This window comes from Cyphomyrmex costatus, unplaced genomic scaffold (assembly GCF_001594065.2).
Source record: "Cyphomyrmex costatus isolate MS0001 unplaced genomic scaffold, Ccosl1.0 scaffold51, whole genome shotgun sequence".
NCBI lineage: Eukaryota > Metazoa > Arthropoda > Insecta > Hymenoptera > Formicidae > Cyphomyrmex > Cyphomyrmex costatus.
Window position 1 is genome coordinate 724934 of NW_017279354.1, and position 21311 is coordinate 746244.

Here is a 21311-nt window from a genome sequence, read left to right on the forward strand (position 1 = left end):
AGATTCTTCGATTTTGTTGAAATTTGGTTACAGGTGGTTTTTGGGGACGTTCGTTACGAATCCGTATTTAAAAACTGAAAGTTCAAAATGGCGTTTTGATTCAGTCTTCTAAAATCTGTTTTCGTTAATCAGGCGGATGGAATATAAGGGGGATTTTGGTTTTAGTGTTTTTGAAGTAGAATTTAAATTAGCAAAAAAAAAAAGCCCTTCAAAAATATGTACTTGATTTTTCACTTGCTGCTATTTTTCTTTGAAAAATAGATGGACGTGCCAACTTTAGTCTTAAGTCAGCACAGCCACACTGTGGATCGAATCCTTCGACGTAAACGATGAGCAAAAAAAATCGGATTCTGGATATTCTTAGAGCAAATAATTCTAGAAACATTTTGAGACCAAAATGATCCCGGCAATTGATTGCTTTAATGTACTTTACTCTTGTACGCGACCCAGCACAGCCACATTGCGGGTCGAATTTTTCGACGTAAACGATGAGTAAAATATCGGATTCTGGATATTCTTAGAGCAAATAATTCTAGAATCATTTTGGGATCAAAATGATCCCGTCAATTAATTGCTTTAATGTACTTTACTCTTGTACGCGAACCAGCACAACTACACTGTGGGTCGAATTTTTCGACATAAACGTTGAATAAAAAAAAGAGCTAAATATTGTTTATCAAAATGGTAGAATTAATGTAGCGATCGAAAACAATAATGAAATTCTAAAGGTTTTCAAATTTCAGGGAAATTTTGTAATTAGTAGGAATTAGAGCAGTTGTTGATTTCAAAACAAGTTTCAAAGAAACATAATTCATAATATTTAAAAAGAGCATAATAGACCATCGCGCGCGTAGCGCGCGCAAGGAATGTGCTAGTAATATTATAAGAACGTAATGAGTAATTTCATAAAATTTTATAGTTACTAATATGTTAAGAATTGATTGCTTGCATTTTTAATATCAATTTGATATTGAAATAATCAATTCACATGAAAAAATTTTACATAATCACTAGTGCATTAATAATAATAGATCACTTGAATTTTTTTTATATTAATTAACTTTGCATCAATTTTTATATAATTATTTCAGATTTTATAACGAACAACGAGTCATTATATATTTCATTTATGATATGTAATTTTATAAAATTAATCAATAAATATGTAACTGCAATGAACTTTTATTTATTATATTTGCCAATATAGCGATATTATAAAATATTTAGACCTGTAGAATAATTGAGATTTATTGAAACGAATTAATTGAATAATTTAGTTTTCTAAAGTAGTTGATTTTAAGAGAAATACCAATTAATATATTACATATTACATAATTATTTACAATAAATACATAATTATTGTCTTAACATATGTATAACTATTATAATTGTTTTTCTAAAATAAATGAATTTTGCCTTGTGCGACGATTGCATAATGAAATAAAATTACATCTCGAAATAAATGCTGATAAATACATTGCTAAGCGATTTTTGACCCGTTTTGTAAACACAATGCTAACGAAAAGTCATATGCCACACGTCGCCTCATTGTCATATCTTGCATCAAAATTATTTCCGTTGACGTTGATTACTACAGTTCGACGAAAATACGCGCATTGTACAGTTTGTCGTGACGTAATCACTTTAAAGTAGAATATATATATATATACATATATATATATATACTAGAACGTCCTCTTAATTTTAACCTTATCTAAAGACAATAGTAGTTCTTGAATTAATATTTCTTGATCGGTGATGGAGATTAATTTGAAAAACGCAAAAGTAAAATTAGATACGATAAAGATAAAGATAACATATATACTTGCTTTTATTTTGTCTGAAGTGCAATAAAAAAAAATCGGATAACAACTACCAAATGTTGAGTGAAATTTTCAATTAAATGTTTGATTAATATAATAAAAAATAATTTTAGCGATTGTCAGACTTTTTTCAAATGTATATTTTATTTGAATATAAAGAGAGAAACTGTTTGGAAATGCCGTTATTGTTTTAAAATCACGAGAAAATGGAGATTCTTTCCGCTGTTTCAGATGAATAAAGTTCCACGGTCGAAGGATGTTACGTTCTTTTAATTTCCGCGCTCTTAGAAATGTGCTTAATAATAATCTGTTACGTATTGAAGGGCACACGCCGCGGAATTACCGCGACATATCTGTGTTGCAATCGATAATTCACGCTGTCAGGGTCAGTGTGTTAAACCGCATATCCTGTGTACGCCGCTTATACGTTCTTCCTTGGAAATATCTTTATAATTAATCACGCACTCTCCGTATATACAATGGAAGGAAAAATGTCAGAGCTTTTAAATATAACGAGAAGTCCATTTTTAACCAAAATTTTAGAGTTTTAACGTGAAACATAATGCATACATTTTTTATGGCATACTCTGCTTTATAAAATAGTATCCATGTACTTAAATTGAATCATACTTTTTATATATTTTGACTTTGAGATATATTGTACGAAATATATAAAAATTTAAGTAAAACATGTGCTTTTGGAATCACGTAGCGATATTTTCTGATTTCGAAAATTGTAACTATCTATTATAATTAGTGTAACATCACATTTGTAGGCCCGATTTCAATGTTTAACTTCAATCTCGGTTCAATTTATTCTTTATCTTTTCTTAATCTTGAGGAAAAAGGAAAAAGTAAACAGAAAGTTAAACCTCGATTAAATTTAATTAAAGTAAGTCAAACAAAGGAGCAGGTATATCTTATCTTATAATTAATAAAGAATAATTTATTCGCACAATATAATCAGCGATAGGCTTATATGCTACTTTGTTTAGATAAGCCTTTGACATTTTGTAAAGTTAATTACTTTAGTTGGACCTTAATTAATGGTGATCTTTAATTTACTGTCTTACGTTTTTTATGTATACCATTATTTGTGGATATTCAAAAAGTAGAATGACAATAAAAATATCTGTGCCTCCTATAATACGAAAAAACATGTAATGTAGAAAAAATATAGGAAGTTCTAAATAGATAGACCGAAATAATCTATTTAAATTCACACATCTTATTCAGAAATGTAAAAAAGAAAAAATAAATAAAAGAAAAAAAAAATAAAAAATGAAATACGACTAACTGAAATGTAACATTTAATTTAATACAAAAGTTAATTTAAAGCATTAATCGCGAGATATTGGAATTGCTAATCGCTTAGTTATATCGAAAGGAATTTACATTGTAATGCTTGTTTTGCGCGACAAAGCTTGATCGACACGCAGCCGGTCTGGCAATTGAGTTATGACCAATTTGCGCAGCTGATCGGCGACAAAAATAGATCGTGTGCAACGTTTGTATACGGTTATTCTTGTTACTTACCGATACACTCTTTGACCGACGACGTTCAAGATCTGACGCAAGAATGCTTACTGAGCGCAGTCTATTTCTTTTTCTTTTTATTTTCTCGTGTTTTTCAATACTGTCGTTTTATGAATTTACAGATAAACGATAATATTCATCTATTTATTTAAAGAATTATGAATAGAAAGAACATTTTTGTTAAAAAACAATATTGATTCCAAATTGATCGAAAAATCCGCATTGAGGAAGATATTTATCATAACTTTGGTACACTTCGCAGTTTTGGTAAACGATCATTGAATGAAACGACCGAAATTTTTAATTATTTTTCCGAATTCGTTCGTATTATACTAATCTAGATCCAGAATAATGTCGTCACCAAGCGACGGGTGCGGATCGAGTTGGCCGATTTCCAGATTTCCCTAAAGAGAAACAGTTGAGAGAAAGAGAGGACAACTACATCGTTTACGATATAATCAACAGTCAAAGTTGGTCGAAAGAGTTATTTTCAAATTGTTTTATCTTGGAAATAAAAAAGATTATATCATCCGAAACGAAACCAAAAACATTTTAATGCTAAAAATTGATACTTTTATGTGCCATGCATAAATAAATTTTAGAAAAAAATTACTGCCGGTGTTACATCATGGAAATCCTCAAAGGTGTGGTTTTTTGCTTCTTTGTTTCACTTTTTTACTCGTTTTTTCTAGCATTAATCATTTCTTATGCATTTATTCGATATCACATTTATTTGATAAAATAGATTAAGAATTATTGAAAAGTTTTAAATTTTGCAATAAAAAATATTTTGTGTTCACGTCTTTAATCCTTTATTTGACGAAAATAAAATTAGCTAAGAAATCCATAAGGAAGATCCATATTTAATTATACATATTTAATTTTATATTTACGACTCGTTAATTAATTATTCAATTTACACTTTTAATTTTATATTTTTGACTCGTTAATTTTTTTATAATTATACACATGTAATTTATCGTTGATTCGTTAATTATATTATACACACTTAATTTTAAATTTAACATTGAAAATGACCCGATCGGTGTCGAAACGTATGTGAATTTTACCTACTAATTTTACTATGTTTGCGAATTTTGCGAATTTTATTTTAATGTATTATGATTTGATTTCATTATAATTATAATTTTTAGAAAACTATTTGGCTCTTTTCTCTTATTTTCAACTTATTAGCTAAGAAAATTGAATAAAAGGAACAGTAGTTTTTTATAAATAGCGAACAAATTCGATAAAAGCATTAACTATTATTGATAAAAGGGGAGAATTATCAATTATTAAAACGATAACAATTTTCACATTTGACACAGAAATACTTTATCAGTTTATAGAGGCTTATCGCATTAATTCGTATTTGAAGAAACTCAAAATATGAAATATGACTTCTTTTGTTAATGAAGTTAATAACCCTGTGAAGTTAATAATCCAACTTTAAATTTTGAGATTTATATTTTTATGATCCAAAACATGTATTGAATTTATTTTAAAATCTATTACGAAATTTAATTGTTTTGACTATACAATATCAGCTATAAATGTAAAAAAGAGAACATCTAAAAAGCCAATATCAATTAATATCAGCTAAAAAATTTTTATATTGACCTGAAACGAATTGCAAAAAGCCTACAATTAGCTTACAATGAAATGACAATACTATGCTGCAATTTTAAGTAACAACTTTTATACAAGTAAATAGATTTGAATGAATTTTTTACAAATGTTTATTAATTTTATTGTAAAAATTAGAATTTTTTAATATTATAAAACATGATTTTACGTAAAAACCAAGAGAAAAAAAAGTAAAAAAAAAAAATTAAATATTTTTAAATACAATTTAAGAAATTTTCATATTTTTAATAATGTTGAAATATAAACAATATTAATATTTCGTTCAATTTAAATGTTTTTGTAAAGTTCGTCACACCACGTGCCCTCCGCACTTGTTATCATATCTCTTCTCGAAGACGCGCGTACGGGCACGGATATTGCTCATGTGTGTCGCTTATTTGTGTTATAACGACGTTATCTCCTTATAGCGACTAAATATAGCAAATACTCTAACCTGCTTCGTACAACATATGTGATATCTACGCGTTCATTTCACTCGCTTTACTCAACGCAGGAATGCGAGAATCGAGTATCCAATTTTTTACACCACATTGTTTTCACTTTCTCTTTACCGTTACAATTTCTTTTCAAGAGATTTAAAGTAGATTTTTTCTTAAAAAAAACAAAAAAATTATAATGCCAAAGAAATACAAATACAAATTTATTTATAATAATTACATACGATATATAATATAATATAAATTCATTATTTTGTATTACGAAATTTAAATGATTAAAAAGATCGTTTATATTGAGCCCATCTAAATAAGAGAAGGCTATTTACAGCTTCAAGTGCGAGTTATTAATATGTATCGTTATAACGAAGGATACACGCTGTGATAGAGATTATTGCGACATTATAGCGTTATTATCGATATACGTCATTATCATAATTTAAATATCTCGTTTAATGGACGTAAAACTTAATCGAACGTAAAAGAAATATTTATAACACCCTTGAATGATTTTGCATAGAATGAATTTGCATGAGCGTCACAATTGCAGATAAATTTTCCACGAATGAAACTTCCACTTTTTCCGGTCTAGTAATGTTATAAGTCTATTTTCTCGCGGTTCTATCGTGGAATTAATGCAATTCGAGTATAATAGCAAGGTATTATACTCGAAGAATTATCACATGTGCGATTATGAGAAAACATTACCAAGATGTAAGATAATTGTCTCTTTATTATATTACTTATTATACGAAGCAATTTTTGTGAAAAGAAAAGCCGTTGTATTTATTATTTTATTAAGTTTATAATCTTATACGTAAGAGTACCAAATATTTCAAAGAATTTTATTGCATATTCGATAAATAATTATATAGAGCATTTGACTTAACAATAATATACTTATATATTAGATATAATTTATCATCTTTCGAGTACATTGTAAGATCGCATCGTGCCCTACATTTAACGTATTTAATACAGAAAGAACTCTCTCGGAGATATTATCACGAACCAACAATCGTGTAAAATCACGTGGTAAATGTGAAACGCTAATTATAATTCGCTTTTATCTGATTTCAACTTTTTATAGACCGAGAATTTCAATTTTGCGAGAAGACGAGTCGGCCTTCGCCGGAAATCGATTTAACAGAACTGGTATCTCTTTATCTACAACCGAGCGGTACCGTTCCGCAGATTATTCGCCTTATTTCGTCTTATCAGTAATCGAATCAGCAGCACAAATTCCTGAGATGGACGAAAGTCGAGTCTAACGGCACTGATGCGATCGACATGATTATTCACTTTCCCGGCCAAACGCTCACTCTCTTCCGGCTATTCCTCTCTTCTTTCTTCCCTCTCTATACCACTTACAGGGTCGGTATGCACCGTGTCAAAGAACTATTGTTTCGAATGTTTCAGTTAATCAGAATTCAAATTTATATTGAGGAAAAAACTCTCGATTTGAAAATCTTAATTTAATTCCGAGCTATTTGAAAATTGATTTGAGATTTTAATTTACATTTATTTAATTGAGTATTCAGGCAAATTATATTGGTATGGAGAATTCGAACATATGACTATAGCAGTCGGCAGCATTTATTTTGCAACTGTTGGAAGTTTTTTCGTACTGATTGAATTATACTTTTAGATCTACGAGAGTAATTTTATCTCGAGAAAAAAAATTGCCGATAGTTACAAAATAAACGTTCTACTGAACGCGGCCATTGAATAATTTTTACTGCTAAACAGAATGGGAACAATTGGAGAAAAAGTTTCTCAAGGAGAAACTTTATTTTGGAACATATTATATGAATGAAAAATATGGATCTGACGTTCTTTTTGTTGTAGCCCAAGTTAAAATAAAATTCATTCTACCTTACCAAGATACGTCAGACGATAATTATTGTACAAGATTATAATTATTACGCAGACAGAAATATCTTGAAAGACAAAGGGTTGATCCGTCGCTGCTCTCCCACTGCGTCATCTTGAACGACCGGCGCAGCGCAAGTGAAGGCTCAATCAGCGGCGTGGTTGGCTTTAGTCGCGTGCCGGTAGTCGAACGCGAATCAACGCAGTCATTGCGTGTAAGTCGGCTCGGGTCGGCAGTGGTCCCGTTCGCGAATCACGCCGATCCGATACAACGTACGTATGATCTCTCACCGTGCTTCGAGTTAATTATTAGTGTTCGCTTGAAAATGCAACTATTGTTATTGTTCCTAATAAAGTAAACTTGTATCTTAAAAGAGAAAGAAATAAATCTTCGCGAGTCCAAATTAAGCAATTGAATCAGTCGACCATCGGTCTTTCTTATGAAGAAATGTGAGGATATTGCAAGTGAAGATTAAGTGATCAGCGTGATGGTTAATCGCTATTGATTACCTTTGAAAAGACAGACTTGAGTGATGGAAGTTTAATATTTCAATATCTTGTAGAACAAAACCGTAAGATGTTTGTTAATTCGAATAAAAGTGATTGAAGATTCTTACATCAAGAAGAGATATTTTTCGATCGCGATATTGTGGTCGAACATCATAATCGATACATCATAATCGATACATCGCGAAAAAGATCTTAAAAACGTTTAAAAACTTATTTTAAATATACCATTAATCTTGTAAGTGTCAATAACTAGTAATTCTTATAAAGCTTGGAGACAATTATTTACCGATTATACAAGATTATAAAAGACTGAAGTAATTGATTATCGCTACGAAATAATCATGTAATGATGTAAGGGATAGTGATACATGGCAGCAAGCAATCATTAATCATTATTGTGAGAACATTAAAATATCAGAAACAATATCGTCGACAAAAAAATCTTTATTGGTATTAAAACGTAGAATAAATAAACGCTAATTAAATAGAATTAGTGAGTTAAAAAAATTTTTCAATTCAATATACATGATTAATTTGAGTGCCAATTTTTATGAACAATTTATGTAAATAGTGATCGAGAATATATATTTTCCGATTCTATATGGAAAATAAGAATTGGTTAGTTGAAGAGGAAAATATAAACGATTATTGAACTTTGTACTGTGTGAACATTCGTGATATTTGATTCTCATGAAATTTGCGACTTGAGTAATCGTCAATTCTGCATGTTTGAAGATGTAGAAATTATTTCGTAGTAAGAATACAAGAACGCGAACGTGAAAATACTATAATATTCATAAATGTTTTCAGAGAGGCAACCCAGAATGTGTAATATATTCTTTATACAATTCTTTAAATATAAATTAATTCTTTAAATCAAAGTATTAAAATAAACAAGTTGAAATGGACAAATTCTACAACTATTTGTAATACAACTATTTTAAATTCTACTGAAACGAATATATACAAATACGTATCAATAATGGAGAATAGCTTATATCTGTGATTGTTTAATCTTTTTTTTGGCCTCATGATCCCGGACGGGGCATTGCCCTCTATGATTTGAATTCTTATATGCTAGGATCTATGTGATTGGTCGACTAGGGCGCCTCAGGCGTTCACTTTGTAAAATAACAGAGAATAAAGAAGATGACCGCAACGTCCACGTTCGTATCATTTATTCCGGAAGTTAAATCCAGCGTAAAATAAAACAGTGATTCAAAGCATAAAAGCATTATAATAATAAACATATTGATCTATAATATAAAAAGGAATAATAAAATTTAAAATAATAATAGAAAGAATACATTAAAAAAAGTTAATAATAAAAAAGAACTGTGTTAAAAAGATAGTAAGATTACTTCTGTGATACAACACAACCAAGGAAAACTAGGTGAAATCTAGTCTTTTATTTTGAAGAACTGAGAAATAATGAAAATCCGATTTTGTGATTTTGAAATTTCAAAATATGAGACGGAATAAAAACGAAGCATAATCGTGATATATCGCGTGGGACATTTCAATAAATCGATCTCTAGATCATGGCTCCAGCAAACAATCTCGATTGGTCAGAACCGTGTCAGCAGTGGCGATATCCAAAATTCTGTCCGACGGCGACTGGACAAAAAAATGAGCGTCCTAAGAGCGCTGTGGAATTGAGTGGCAAAGAGGCCAACACTGCGTATAAAAAATTCTGCAAGTTCTTGCGCCGACTAAGCAGCAAGAAACGTAAGTCTATCGAGCGATTGATCGATGTAACTTGTGTGTATATAAACGCATTGATATCTCATAATTTTATAGTTTTAGATTTATAAAGCTTTACGTATTTTGAAACATTACAGAATTATTAAATTAAAAATTTAAATTAATTATATAATTGAATAATGAGAAATTTTATCACATATTATATTACAGTTAATTTAAAATGTTATTATATACAAAATATTTTAAAAAATATAATATTTATATATAGACGAAGTTTCGCAATCAAAATATTTTATTTTGATATTTCTTGATAATAAAATATAAAATCTCTTGTTTTATTTTTTATGATATTTTTATATAAAATGAGAAAGGTTGATTTCTCTACAAAAGATGTCTTATTTTTATTGCAAAAATGTAAATAAATCTATATTATATTACAACTAAAATTAATTTATTAACTTTATTAAAATTATTCTATTTTTTACATATTCACTTTTTGATTTATGTTGATTACTGATTAAACATTTATTACTTGCTATTTAAATATCAAGTTTTTTTTCTATTTTATGTATAATTATCAGTTAAATTAAATTTATTAATTAAAGTGAAATTTATTAAATAGTTAATTACATATGCGCGTACGCACAGAATAATTAAAATAATAAAATTTTAATTAAAAGTCTATATCTCTGAAAATTCTGCTTCTAAATAAAAGAACTTATTTCATTTTTCTCGTAAATTCCGTTTGCTTAGAATTGTACCTTTTTAATTTAATTGAATCAGTTACTTTTAATCGATTTTTCTTATTACTTTTAATTGATTACTGTTTCTTTTATTTATGTGTGTTAGAAGCTCTTCGTTGATATATTTTTATTTATAAGTGTTTCAATTTTTTCGCCAATAATAGTTCTTCGAAATTATCTTGTACATTGTCACGTCATCAAAAGAAATCGATATTATTCTTCATCTTATTCTTCCGAGAAAAAAGTCCGCTGCTTATCGACGCGTATTTCGAAGTGTCATTCAATTTCCAGGATGATTTCTCGCTGATCTGATTTCTTCGAGCGATGGACCGATTTCCACGATGACGCGTTTAATAAATGTCGTCAAGTATACGTACCGCTTTGTGTATCGAGAGCGCGTGATCCTCTGACATTTACACCGCCTCTTGGCGGTGCCGTATTTACTCTTGGTCGCACCTACCGTGTGAGATGTGGTTTTCCTGGCCTATTCGAGAGTGAGAACAGATCGAGAAAGGAAAAAGAGAGAAACGAAAGGGTTTAAGGGAAAGTCGATGGGTATCTGTTACCCTCGATATTGCTTCACGCGAAGCGCCGAGGGAAGTTCTTTCCGTTACGGTAATAAATTGAATATTAATTGGAAAATTTGTGTAAATAGCAAATAAATACGTTTTATATATAGTCGTATGAAGTAATGTAATGTGAAGTATGATAATGAGGTATATTTTGCGTCAGAAATGAAAACGATTATTATATTAAAATTAACGCAATTATTAAATTACTGATGCACTGATGATTTTTTTTAATTTAATACTTTCTTTTACTTTTTTCTTATATTTAATTACTATGTACCGTAAAGTAAATTATACAAAAATTGAAATTACTTTATAATATTATGATTGTATAATAGTATCTTATATCATTTATAAAATTGCACTGATAGAACGTTGTAAAATCTCAGAATATATCGCATTCAGCAGATCTAATCATAAAAGATTGCTCCAAACTCTATTCTGCCGCTTTTCTCTGGCTTGATTAATCCCTCGATTAATCCCTTTTTTATTATCTGCGCAGCCTATTTCGTTAAACCGAGCACGATTGCCTCTGATGACAAAGAAACGTTCGATATAACGAGGGACGCGCGAAATGCCACCATGAGGCCTGATATATAGATATTTTCTGAAGCTTTCTTGCTTCACAGGTAGGGGCTGCACACTACGGAAAAGGTCGAAGTCTCCTCCGATGCGCGCGTAACGCGATAAAAGGATCCGCAGCGTACGCGATGCAGCTGCAGCACTGCTTCGTTGCGCTTTTTGTCGCAAGCTGGATTTAGCTAGCTAGCTGACTAGTCGGCTGGATTTTCTAGCCTCGACTGTCGCTTGACCCATTTCCTTCACACGATGGATGTTTACTCGGTTTTTTTTTAGTCCCTTTCAAGAACCTTGATAATTATTCTGAGGTTCTGTCTGATTTTTTTGAAATTTTTAGTAAAAACACGTTCAAAATATTATAATTTAAATAATTTTTATTACTATATCTCGGTTTTTATTTTGGAAAGTTTACTTGGAAAGGTGTATCTTGACAGAAAGTACAAAGAAGATATAATATAAAGTAAAAGCCTAAAGTATCGTGAAATGGAATTTATTTAGAAACACAATAAAAAATGAATAGATAAAATAAATATAAACATTTGTATGATTTTTATCTGAAATTATTTTATTGCATTATATATACAAAATGTATTATTTTTTATATTATTTGATCTTTACATTGTTATTTCCAAGTTTTTCTCAAATATGTTCTCTTTAAGATATCTTCTACACATCATGATTTAATTTAGCCGGTGAGACACTCAGTATCTTGCCAACGCAGCGGCGCTTCGTAGAAACGCGACAAAATTTCTTTCAAACTTCCTTCGTTCAATTCGTGTGGTGATGATAAACAGACGACAGGTACAAGATTTTCGTATCTTTTGCCGGTGGTAATCATACGTCTCTCGCGTACGATGTAACCCATATTCGAAATGACTATCAAATTGTTTGTCATATCTCACTGTTAATGAATGATATAAATATAAATTCTTTCCTTGACTTTTATTATATTATCTACAATTAGACATACACAACTATAAATGGATTTCTATTATAAGGTCTGTTTTGATCGAAAAGCTCTCTGAGCTGACGCATACGGTGCAGTAAGTTGAAGTGAAATACATTATATTTGTTTCTTTTTAACTCGTTGCACCGATTTACACGAATTCAAAGAGTTTATCGCTAAAGAACAGATCTATTGATTACAAAAGTATTCATTTTGCATTGAATATTAAAATCTAATCGATATTAATCTCACAAAATAGATAAAACAAAAGATATATTTGCGATCTTCAGTCTATTGACAGTAATAGTTGAAAATGTTGCGAACATGTCAAAAGATAAGACATCATCCACGTGGAAAGTGATTGTTCGATGTATTCATAAATCGGAAGCCTCATACTCACCTTCGAATTCAGAAGAAGGTGATTCTCTATTTTCAGTTGATACCATAAGATTCTTAATTAGATGTTTTAACTTTCTGTCAATACCAAATATAATTTTTATAAGAATTAAATTTATTGAATCTCTTCTTATTGTCAAATTGACGATGTGTATGTGTGAAATATATCATGTACCTACATACAATCATCAGATTTAAATTTTAAGTAATTCTATTGGCACATTTTTTTATATTTATTAGACTTATCATTTATTTTAATATATATGAAAATATAATTATTATTGTAATATTAATCTTCAATAATTTAATCTTTTTATTACAAAGAGTTTATTATGTTTGATTATTTAAATCTGTAGTCCAATTTTTTTACTAAATACAGAGAGTAAAATATATGCGATTTTATCATATTTTATACTTTTTTATTATATTGATTAAGAGGCAATGTATCTTTAAATGTTTATAGTACTAAAGTATGGTAGTTCTATAATTATTTTTAATGTGTTATTTATTAATTACATCACGATCACTTTGCCACATCTATGCAGTCTGAACTATTTTAACAAATATCTTATCTATGAGTCAACAACTTCTTATGACATTTATAATGTGTTATTAAAATGACCTGCGTACTTCTAGTACCTGTTTTTAATAACAGATGAAAGATATGTTAAAAGGTATGACGCATTGAGAAATATATAATAGATGCTTTTAACAACTAGACTAGAAATACAATAATTGTTGATGGTAAAAATTTCGCTGGGAAAATATGTATTTGCGCAAGTGAAAGAATTAACATTGCAACGGTAGCACAACCAGTTGTTTACAATCTTTTTTATCGTTGGTTTAGACCTTTATCAAGGCTATTGCATATATTCTGATAATTGCCTTTCTGATAATTCTCTAATAATAGAAAACATTTCTCAATGTACTCGTACATATTCGTTTAATTTCATGTAAACTTATGCGTTTATTATTTTTTTCTCAATGATGAAAGGAGTTGTCAACAGGCTACTTGCTCGAGTTCTCATTAAAGAGTCTATTCGAGACATTAATTTTGGAGGTCATAAAATTGCGAAATAATTGTGAATTGTAAATTTTGACAATTTCTTTGAATAATTTGCATACACCATGCGATTATTTACTTTACGAGTCGCAAGGTTCGAAACTATTAGTAGTAGTATAGCAAAAACAAATCAAGGATTAAGTTATTTCTGGTTGCCCAGTGTCCAAGCATTACACGTTAACATAGCGACGATTGCGGATTTGAGATGTTGTATTTATATAGAACGCTTTCCAACTTTATGTGTAATTTTTTTTATATTTCCGCGAAATATAAAGCTCTCAGAAAGCAAATTGAAAGAGAAAGAGAGAAAGAGAGAGAGAGAGAGAGAGAGAGAGAGAGAGAGAGAATCTCACAAAATAATATAAAAATGGATTGGTTCTCTGATATTACGTATTTAATATTTTTTATACAATATTAATAAATTACGTTTTACAAAACAATATGTTGCATTTTGTCACAAATGATTTAAGACGATTATTGTTGATATGGAGATAATTTTACTTACTTAAATTTAATGCGAAATAGGAGCAAGCTTCCCTCGATTCTAGAGGGCTATGGGCGTTTTCTGCTTTTAGAGGAAGTTCGGTTTCCTACTTTTGTTTCTATTTCTTTTCCTGCACTGTGGTTTTTTCCGATTTGTTTCTATGGGTGGTGCAATGTACCCTGCAGGCAAGGATGGCAGCAAGGTAACGACTGTAGTAGCGACTCCTGGTGCTGGTCCGGATCGTCCTCAGGAGGTCGCGTACACCGATACTAAGGTCATAGGCAATGGCAGCTTTGGTGTGGTATACCAGGCGAAACTCTGCGATTCGGGAGAGATGGTTGCTATCAAGAAGGTTCTCCAGGATAAACGATTTAAGGTGAGCATTTTTACTTTGTGTCTTGCTGAGATAAGTAACGAAATATAAATAATAAAATAAAAATATATTAAAGAAAAAATAGAGAACATAGTAACACTACTAATAAGTTAATAATTGAAGCAACTTACTGTTACATTATTATTACATTCTTTTCATTGTGTTTTATTTAATTTGATTTAATTACATTCCATTTTTTTTTCATTATTTTTATGATTTTATTCTGTGTTTTATATTATTTTTATTTCACTTTTTATTTTAGTTTATATTTTATTTTCTTGTTTATTTATTTACTGAGCAATGAATATACACTAACGAGTTGTCTCAATAAAACTTTATTTTTTCCAGAACAGGGAATTACAAATTATGCGACGCCTCGAACATTGCAACATTGTGAAACTCAAATATTTCTTTTATTCTAGTGGTGATAAGGTAATTATTTTAACTATAATTTTCTTAAATCTTAAGTGAAGATGAGTTTGCTATCTATTTAAGATTTCAATATTTATATCAAACTGTTATAATTTTTAAAAAATTGCGAACAAAGTAATTAAAAAGTAATAAGACGCGAAGTATGTAACTTCAATCGGTACAGCTCCCATTGATTAGCATACAATTATCAATTTTACTGTATTATCGGGTTGTTACGTAAATGACACGTGACTATAAATAAAACGAAAGATGTTCATTTAATGCATGCCACATTGTTATGTTATTTTATAGAACATCTTAACCGCGACTAATCCGGTTTTTCACGTTGACGTAAGTTGAAGTACACCCAGTAGTAGTTTGTACGAGAATCTTCCTTTTGGCGAGAAAAAATCTCTAGGCGAATTATCGCTTCCACATAGGAACATCTTCACAATTCGTATCATTCCTTCGAAACGTCATTGTTTTAATGTCGATCTGGGTCCGATTAGATTATGCTGCTTCGCTAGTCTTGTTAGTACGTAATGTTTCTGAAGGCGTGTGTGGTAAATGTGAATAACACGAGGGCATCGATGTGTGTGTCCAAGAGAAATAATAAAGATGAAACGTATAACTTAAATGATCCCAAGGGGTATCTCACAATTCGTTCCAATTATTTTATAATTTTAATCACAAATTCTGATGGAACTTTAATTGATATAATTTTATTATAAATTCCAGAGCCCTAATAACATGAAAAGAAGAAAGTTTTCATGAGACTAAATAAATAAAATAATTATATTTTTACATGCATAAGTAACATAATTATATTGTATTAATTTTTAATTCTTGATTTGCAGATTTATTTACAAAAATAAACGTACAATATAGAAAATTAGAAGATCAAAAGAATTAAAAAAGACTAGATGATCAAAAATTATAAAAATAGTTAAAAATTATTAAAATGGTGGGTTGATTAGAGAGAATTTATTATTAAATTATTCCAGTATCACGAATTGCGGGAAACTCTACATTCGAATACGTCGTCAATGTTTGGTTTTGGAGTAGTGTGCCTTTGAGACGACAAATATTTGTAAACAGATCCTCGCTTGTTGAATGAATGTTACACGCAATAAAATTTTCTTATATTTCTTCTTTCTTTTTTTAGAAGGACGAGGTTTATCTTAATCTAGTCCTGGAATACATACCCGAAACTGTGTACAAAGTCGCTCGACATTATAGCAAAAGCAAGCAGACGATACCAATCAGTTTCATCAAGGTAAGTTTTTTTTTATTAGTTTTACAATTTTTAGTTATTATTTCTAAATTCGTAATGAAACATGAAAATTACGTTTGTAAAATACTGTTTCTTCAATTAATTTTTAAAAGATTTCTAGCTACGGTAATTACGGTAGTTCTGATTGTAAAAAGGAAACATTCCTTTAACTCGTGCAATATTTAGTATCTAAGAATTTTTGAGCATGATAAACTATTTATGAATCTGAGGTTTAAATTTACAAGATTTATAGATGTTAAAGATACGTCATTTTAATTTTGTTATTATTCCAATCTCAAATTTGTAATCTATCTCAAAAACTTACAAATACTGTGTGTGTATATACAAACTTTCTCGTAGACACTACCGCGTCTCCTGATACATATTATACTATACTATAATAAAGCATGTGTTTCACATAAATTTAATCAGATATATGCATAGATAATTAGATAATTAATATATTAGTATAGAAAATAATCTTTTCTTTGTTCTTTTTACAGTTATATATGTATCAACTGTTTCGTTCATTGGCGTACATCCATTCCCTGGGTATTTGTCACAGGGATATCAAACCACAAAATTTGCTGCTAGATCCAGATACTGGTGTTTTGAAGCTATGCGATTTTGGTTCTGCTAAACATCTTGTGAAGGGCGAACCAAATGTATCCTATATCTGCAGTCGCTACTATCGCGCACCTGAACTCATTTTTGGTGCTATTGACTACACCACAAAAATTGGTATGCTAAAAATTTCAATAAAAATCTTTGTTTAACATCACATATTTATGTCTGTTTTCAATGTAAATTAATTTTAATTTTGGTTCAACTTACTTTTAATCTTTTTTTAATAAAACAAGAAAAATTCTTAATTAATCTACATTGGGGTGGAAACATAAATTTGAAAGGCATTTATCGTTGACCGCGCTATTTGTTCGTTTTTATCTGGAATTTGAATGTGTTCATAAAAATTGTCTAACCCTGGTAGATCTCTTGACATTAAAAAAAAAATCGTTGAAATTGATAGCATAATAAAAATACATTAATTTATTTTTGTTTCTTTATTATATTTTATTTTGTCATATTTGTATTCGTTTCTCTTAATTAACATTTTTCTCATTTCGTTGATAGATGTTTGGAGTGCAGGTTGTGTGCTAGCAGAACTGCTGCTAGGTCAACCAATATTTCCCGGCGATAGCGGTGTTGATCAACTGGTAGAGATTATCAAAGTCCTCGGTACGCCTACGCGCGATCAGATACGTGAGATGAACCCCAACTACACCGAATTCAAATTTCCACAAATTAAATCACATCCCTGGCAAAAGGTAGAGTTTATTATTTTATAACTTTATACAAATTGTTATTAATATATATTTATACATGTACATTCGCAGCGAAATATTTCATGTATTTCTTCATCATCTGATTGTTTTATTTTATTTACACATGTCTATAACTTTGTGATTCATTATAAGTAATTGAGAAGCCCCTTTTGTTTTAAACCTAATTTTAATAAAACACACAAATAATGTAAAATATTTCTTTATCTTCAAAAGAAAGTATTTTAACTCAGAAATGTAAAAAATATAGATTTTTCAGACAGAATAATAACAAAATAAAAAATATGCTTTTTAGTTAACTTTGAAATTAAAGGAGGAGGTAGAGTCGAATTTGATGTAACATTGCATGAGGTTTTAACATGCATTTTCGTAGGAAGAGATTATTTTTTCGTATTTAAAATACGATCGATGGCAATAACGCCTCGATCGGTTGCCATTCATCAATACATGTCTCATGATTTGCAGTATATGCTTCAACGAATGAGTGAAACATCTATGTGTTCCATGGAGCACCAGAAGATTAGAGTAAGTGATTCGACTTTCAACAAGTGTTGTTCAATATGGCACAAACTTTCTCTATCTTGGCCCGTTGTACTAACATTCAAAATAACACCTAAACTTCCATTTCGATATCCGAACGAGCAGCGTGCAGACTTATTCCCAATCTTATTTAATTCTTATTATTTAGTCTTTATATTATTACTTAAAAGAAAACAAAAATAATGAAAACAGAATACTTTTCAAGATTTCCTTTACAATTAGTTATCTTCTTCATGTAACTCCTCATTGCCTAGTCTCATCTGTTAACGACACTAATAATTTTTTATATTCGACTTCTTACATTTTATATTTGTTATGGCGACTGAAAATAATTCAGAACATCACTTACTCTAATATTCTGGTGGTATTTTAAACTTGCATTTATCAAACTTGAAAGAATGAGTAACATATTGTGGTCTTTCGTGTCTATTGCACAGAGACTTAGTGCTTGAAGTTTGTGTTCATCTTAAATGTACATATTCGCATTTAATTCATTATTGTATTGACATATGTGTGTATATATATACACATACACACAAACATATATATATATACATATATATATATATATACACACACATACAAAAGACAAAATATACAAGGAGTTGCATATGTATAAGCACATGTGTAGATTTCCAGACAGTGTACATTTTTCTCTGTTTTGATTGGAGTCCTCTTATGGGAATATATAATTCTAAATTGTACAAATTACAGATGAGTATAAAATATGTTTAACATTTGGAAAATTTCAAATATAGATCGATAAAAATATTTAGTGATAATATTAATAACAAATATCAATGTTATCTTTATTCATTGCTGATATAAAGCATCATTATCTTTTTTTCAGTTCTCAGTAGGTATCATCCAAGTTTTTTTAACTCTAGGACTACATATGACGTATATTTTTGTATTTGTAGGTTACCGAATTTATCAAATTTGATCTATTACTTTATATATATTTTTACGCAACTATGATACAAATATATTTTTCAATAAATTTATTTACAGTAAAATACCAGATAATATAAAAAATAAGATTATTAAATTAAATTTTAAGTTTGTTAACTGGATTATTAAATGCAAATATTTAAACAAAGAAAAATTTCCAAAAATTTTGAAATTTTCTTCGCCTGATCAAATAAATCCAACTTTAGTGCTAGGGTTGTGAACGCCATAAAATGAAATGTAAGAACTGAAATTTTGTACATATAAAATGACAACTAAAATCATCTCATTATGAATTTTTCAATAACATCATCTTTCATGTCTATCACGCAGAGAGTCGCGCTTAAAATATAATTTCCTTAAATGGGATTTCGTAGATTTTATGATACACAAAATTGACAAAATTTACGATATCTACTGAGATTTAAAACTGAAAATTAAAATTGACAATTTATTTGTCACTAACTTCTTGCTATTAATTATTCATGCAATCTTCAACAATTCTATTCTACAACGATATACATGTTAAACTTTTTGGAAATAAAACTTTTTTAATGAAAATAAAAGATTTGATTCGTATTCTTATTGCTCTTTTTCTCATACAGCTGATCAGTGGTGAAGAAGCAAATAAATTTCATACGTTAGTAATATAACTAAAGTTACTCTTATATATTTACAATATTCTTATCTTAGAATACAAATATATATATATATATAATACAGTATATGTATTATGAAAGAAATATCTAATTTTGTATATCTCTGTCCTTCAACGTTGTCATTAGTTGCATAAGAATGTAGTCTATTTACGTAAGTCTATAGTAATACTGCACATACAATTGGCCACTATTGATAAACTTTCTTATATTACTTATTTATCATTTTACTTAGTAAGACGTGTACTTTTTATACATTATTTTTATATCTTTTGTATTTTAATAGATCGAAGAAATATCAAAAATTATTAATATGTAATGTTTCTATTTTTATCACAGAAATTTGATATTATAGATTTTATTAATTAAAATTAAATTAATTATATAATGCCACTAGAATTAATTAAACTTACAAAATACCTTGCATTTATTAAGCACCATTATTATAAATAAATATGCTACAAATGGAGGTTAGAATTTTCATTCTAAGTAAGTTCTTTAAATGAATAGACTGATAATCTATCTTCAAAAATCCCAACAAATGTGTACAATCAAAATACAGTAATTTATCATTTATATTATCCAAAGAATCGATACATTTAGCAATGAGAGAAAGTTGAGAATATAGCTTTTATTTAATGGGTTTAATGGTGATTGTAGGTGTTCAGGGCGCGCACGCCACCGGAAGCGATGGACCTAGTGGCACGGCTACTGGAATATACACCGTCGTTGCGCATGACACCGTTGCAAGCGTGTGCACATTCATTCTTCAATGAATTACGTGAACAAGGCACGCGGTTGCCAAGTGGCCGTGAATTACCGCCGCTCTTCAACTTCACCGAGCATGAGCTGCGAATCCAGCCGATCCTCAACAGCATGCTGATACCCAAGTATATGCAATCGGCCGCCGCCACCACCGGTACGGAGGGGAATCCCGGCGGGGGCGGCGGAGGTGGAGGTGGCGGCCAGTCGGACGCCACGGGCGCCGCTGCCAGTGCTAGCGGTAATTCTAGTGATAATAGCGCCAACAATCCCAACACCACCACTAACACCACCGCTACCAACACGCAAAACACTGACCCCAGCCAATCGAACATGGCTTGAACCGCTTTATTCTATCTTCTATTTTTCTTTTCCTTTTTAACGTTATTAAAGAATTGGATTATGACGTTGTTACGATGGCATGACGAAGTAACCATCTTCTGACGAGGGTGTCCACGTTGTAAATGCGATATACAGCATTGCGGAGTAAATAGATATAAGATTTTCATCTTCTCTTTAGCGAGAAGTAGTATAGTACAGCGACGCGATTCAGTGGAATTAAGGCTCTTAGTTCAACTCCGTAGGTACATTAGATCAGAGGATCCTGACTTCTTATTTTGACAAAGACGGAATTGATAAATTCATAATTTTTTAGAAGACAGAGCACCGTAAATTATTTCTCACTTATTTTCTCACTACTTA

General features: G+C 29.9%; 1 protein-coding gene across 6 annotated transcripts in view; it reads left to right on the plus strand.

Annotated features, from left to right (window-relative positions):
- The window catches only part of LOC108778791 (glycogen synthase kinase-3 beta), a 53645-nt gene that overhangs the window by 22861 nt on the left and 9473 nt on the right, over positions 1 to 21311 (plus strand). The window contains exons 1-7 of one of the 6 annotated variants that reach the window (XM_018546068.1): positions 7499 to 7585; positions 14492 to 14682; positions 15028 to 15111; positions 16256 to 16366; positions 16867 to 17104; positions 17495 to 17688; positions 20508 to 20951. In XM_018546068.1, coding sequence (XP_018401570.1) covers positions 14641 to 14682; positions 15028 to 15111; positions 16256 to 16366; positions 16867 to 17104; positions 17495 to 17688; positions 20508 to 20951 — 1113 coding nt within the window. In that variant the 5' untranslated portion in view covers positions 7499 to 7585; positions 14492 to 14640. Of the gene's footprint in view, positions 1 to 7498; positions 7586 to 9115; positions 9551 to 10865; positions 10885 to 14470; positions 14683 to 15027; positions 15112 to 16255; positions 16367 to 16866; positions 17105 to 17494; positions 17689 to 20507; positions 20952 to 21311 lie in introns of those variants that run through there. The other 5 variants (XM_018546065.1, XM_018546064.1, XM_018546069.1 and 2 more) reach the window with 5 other exon arrangements.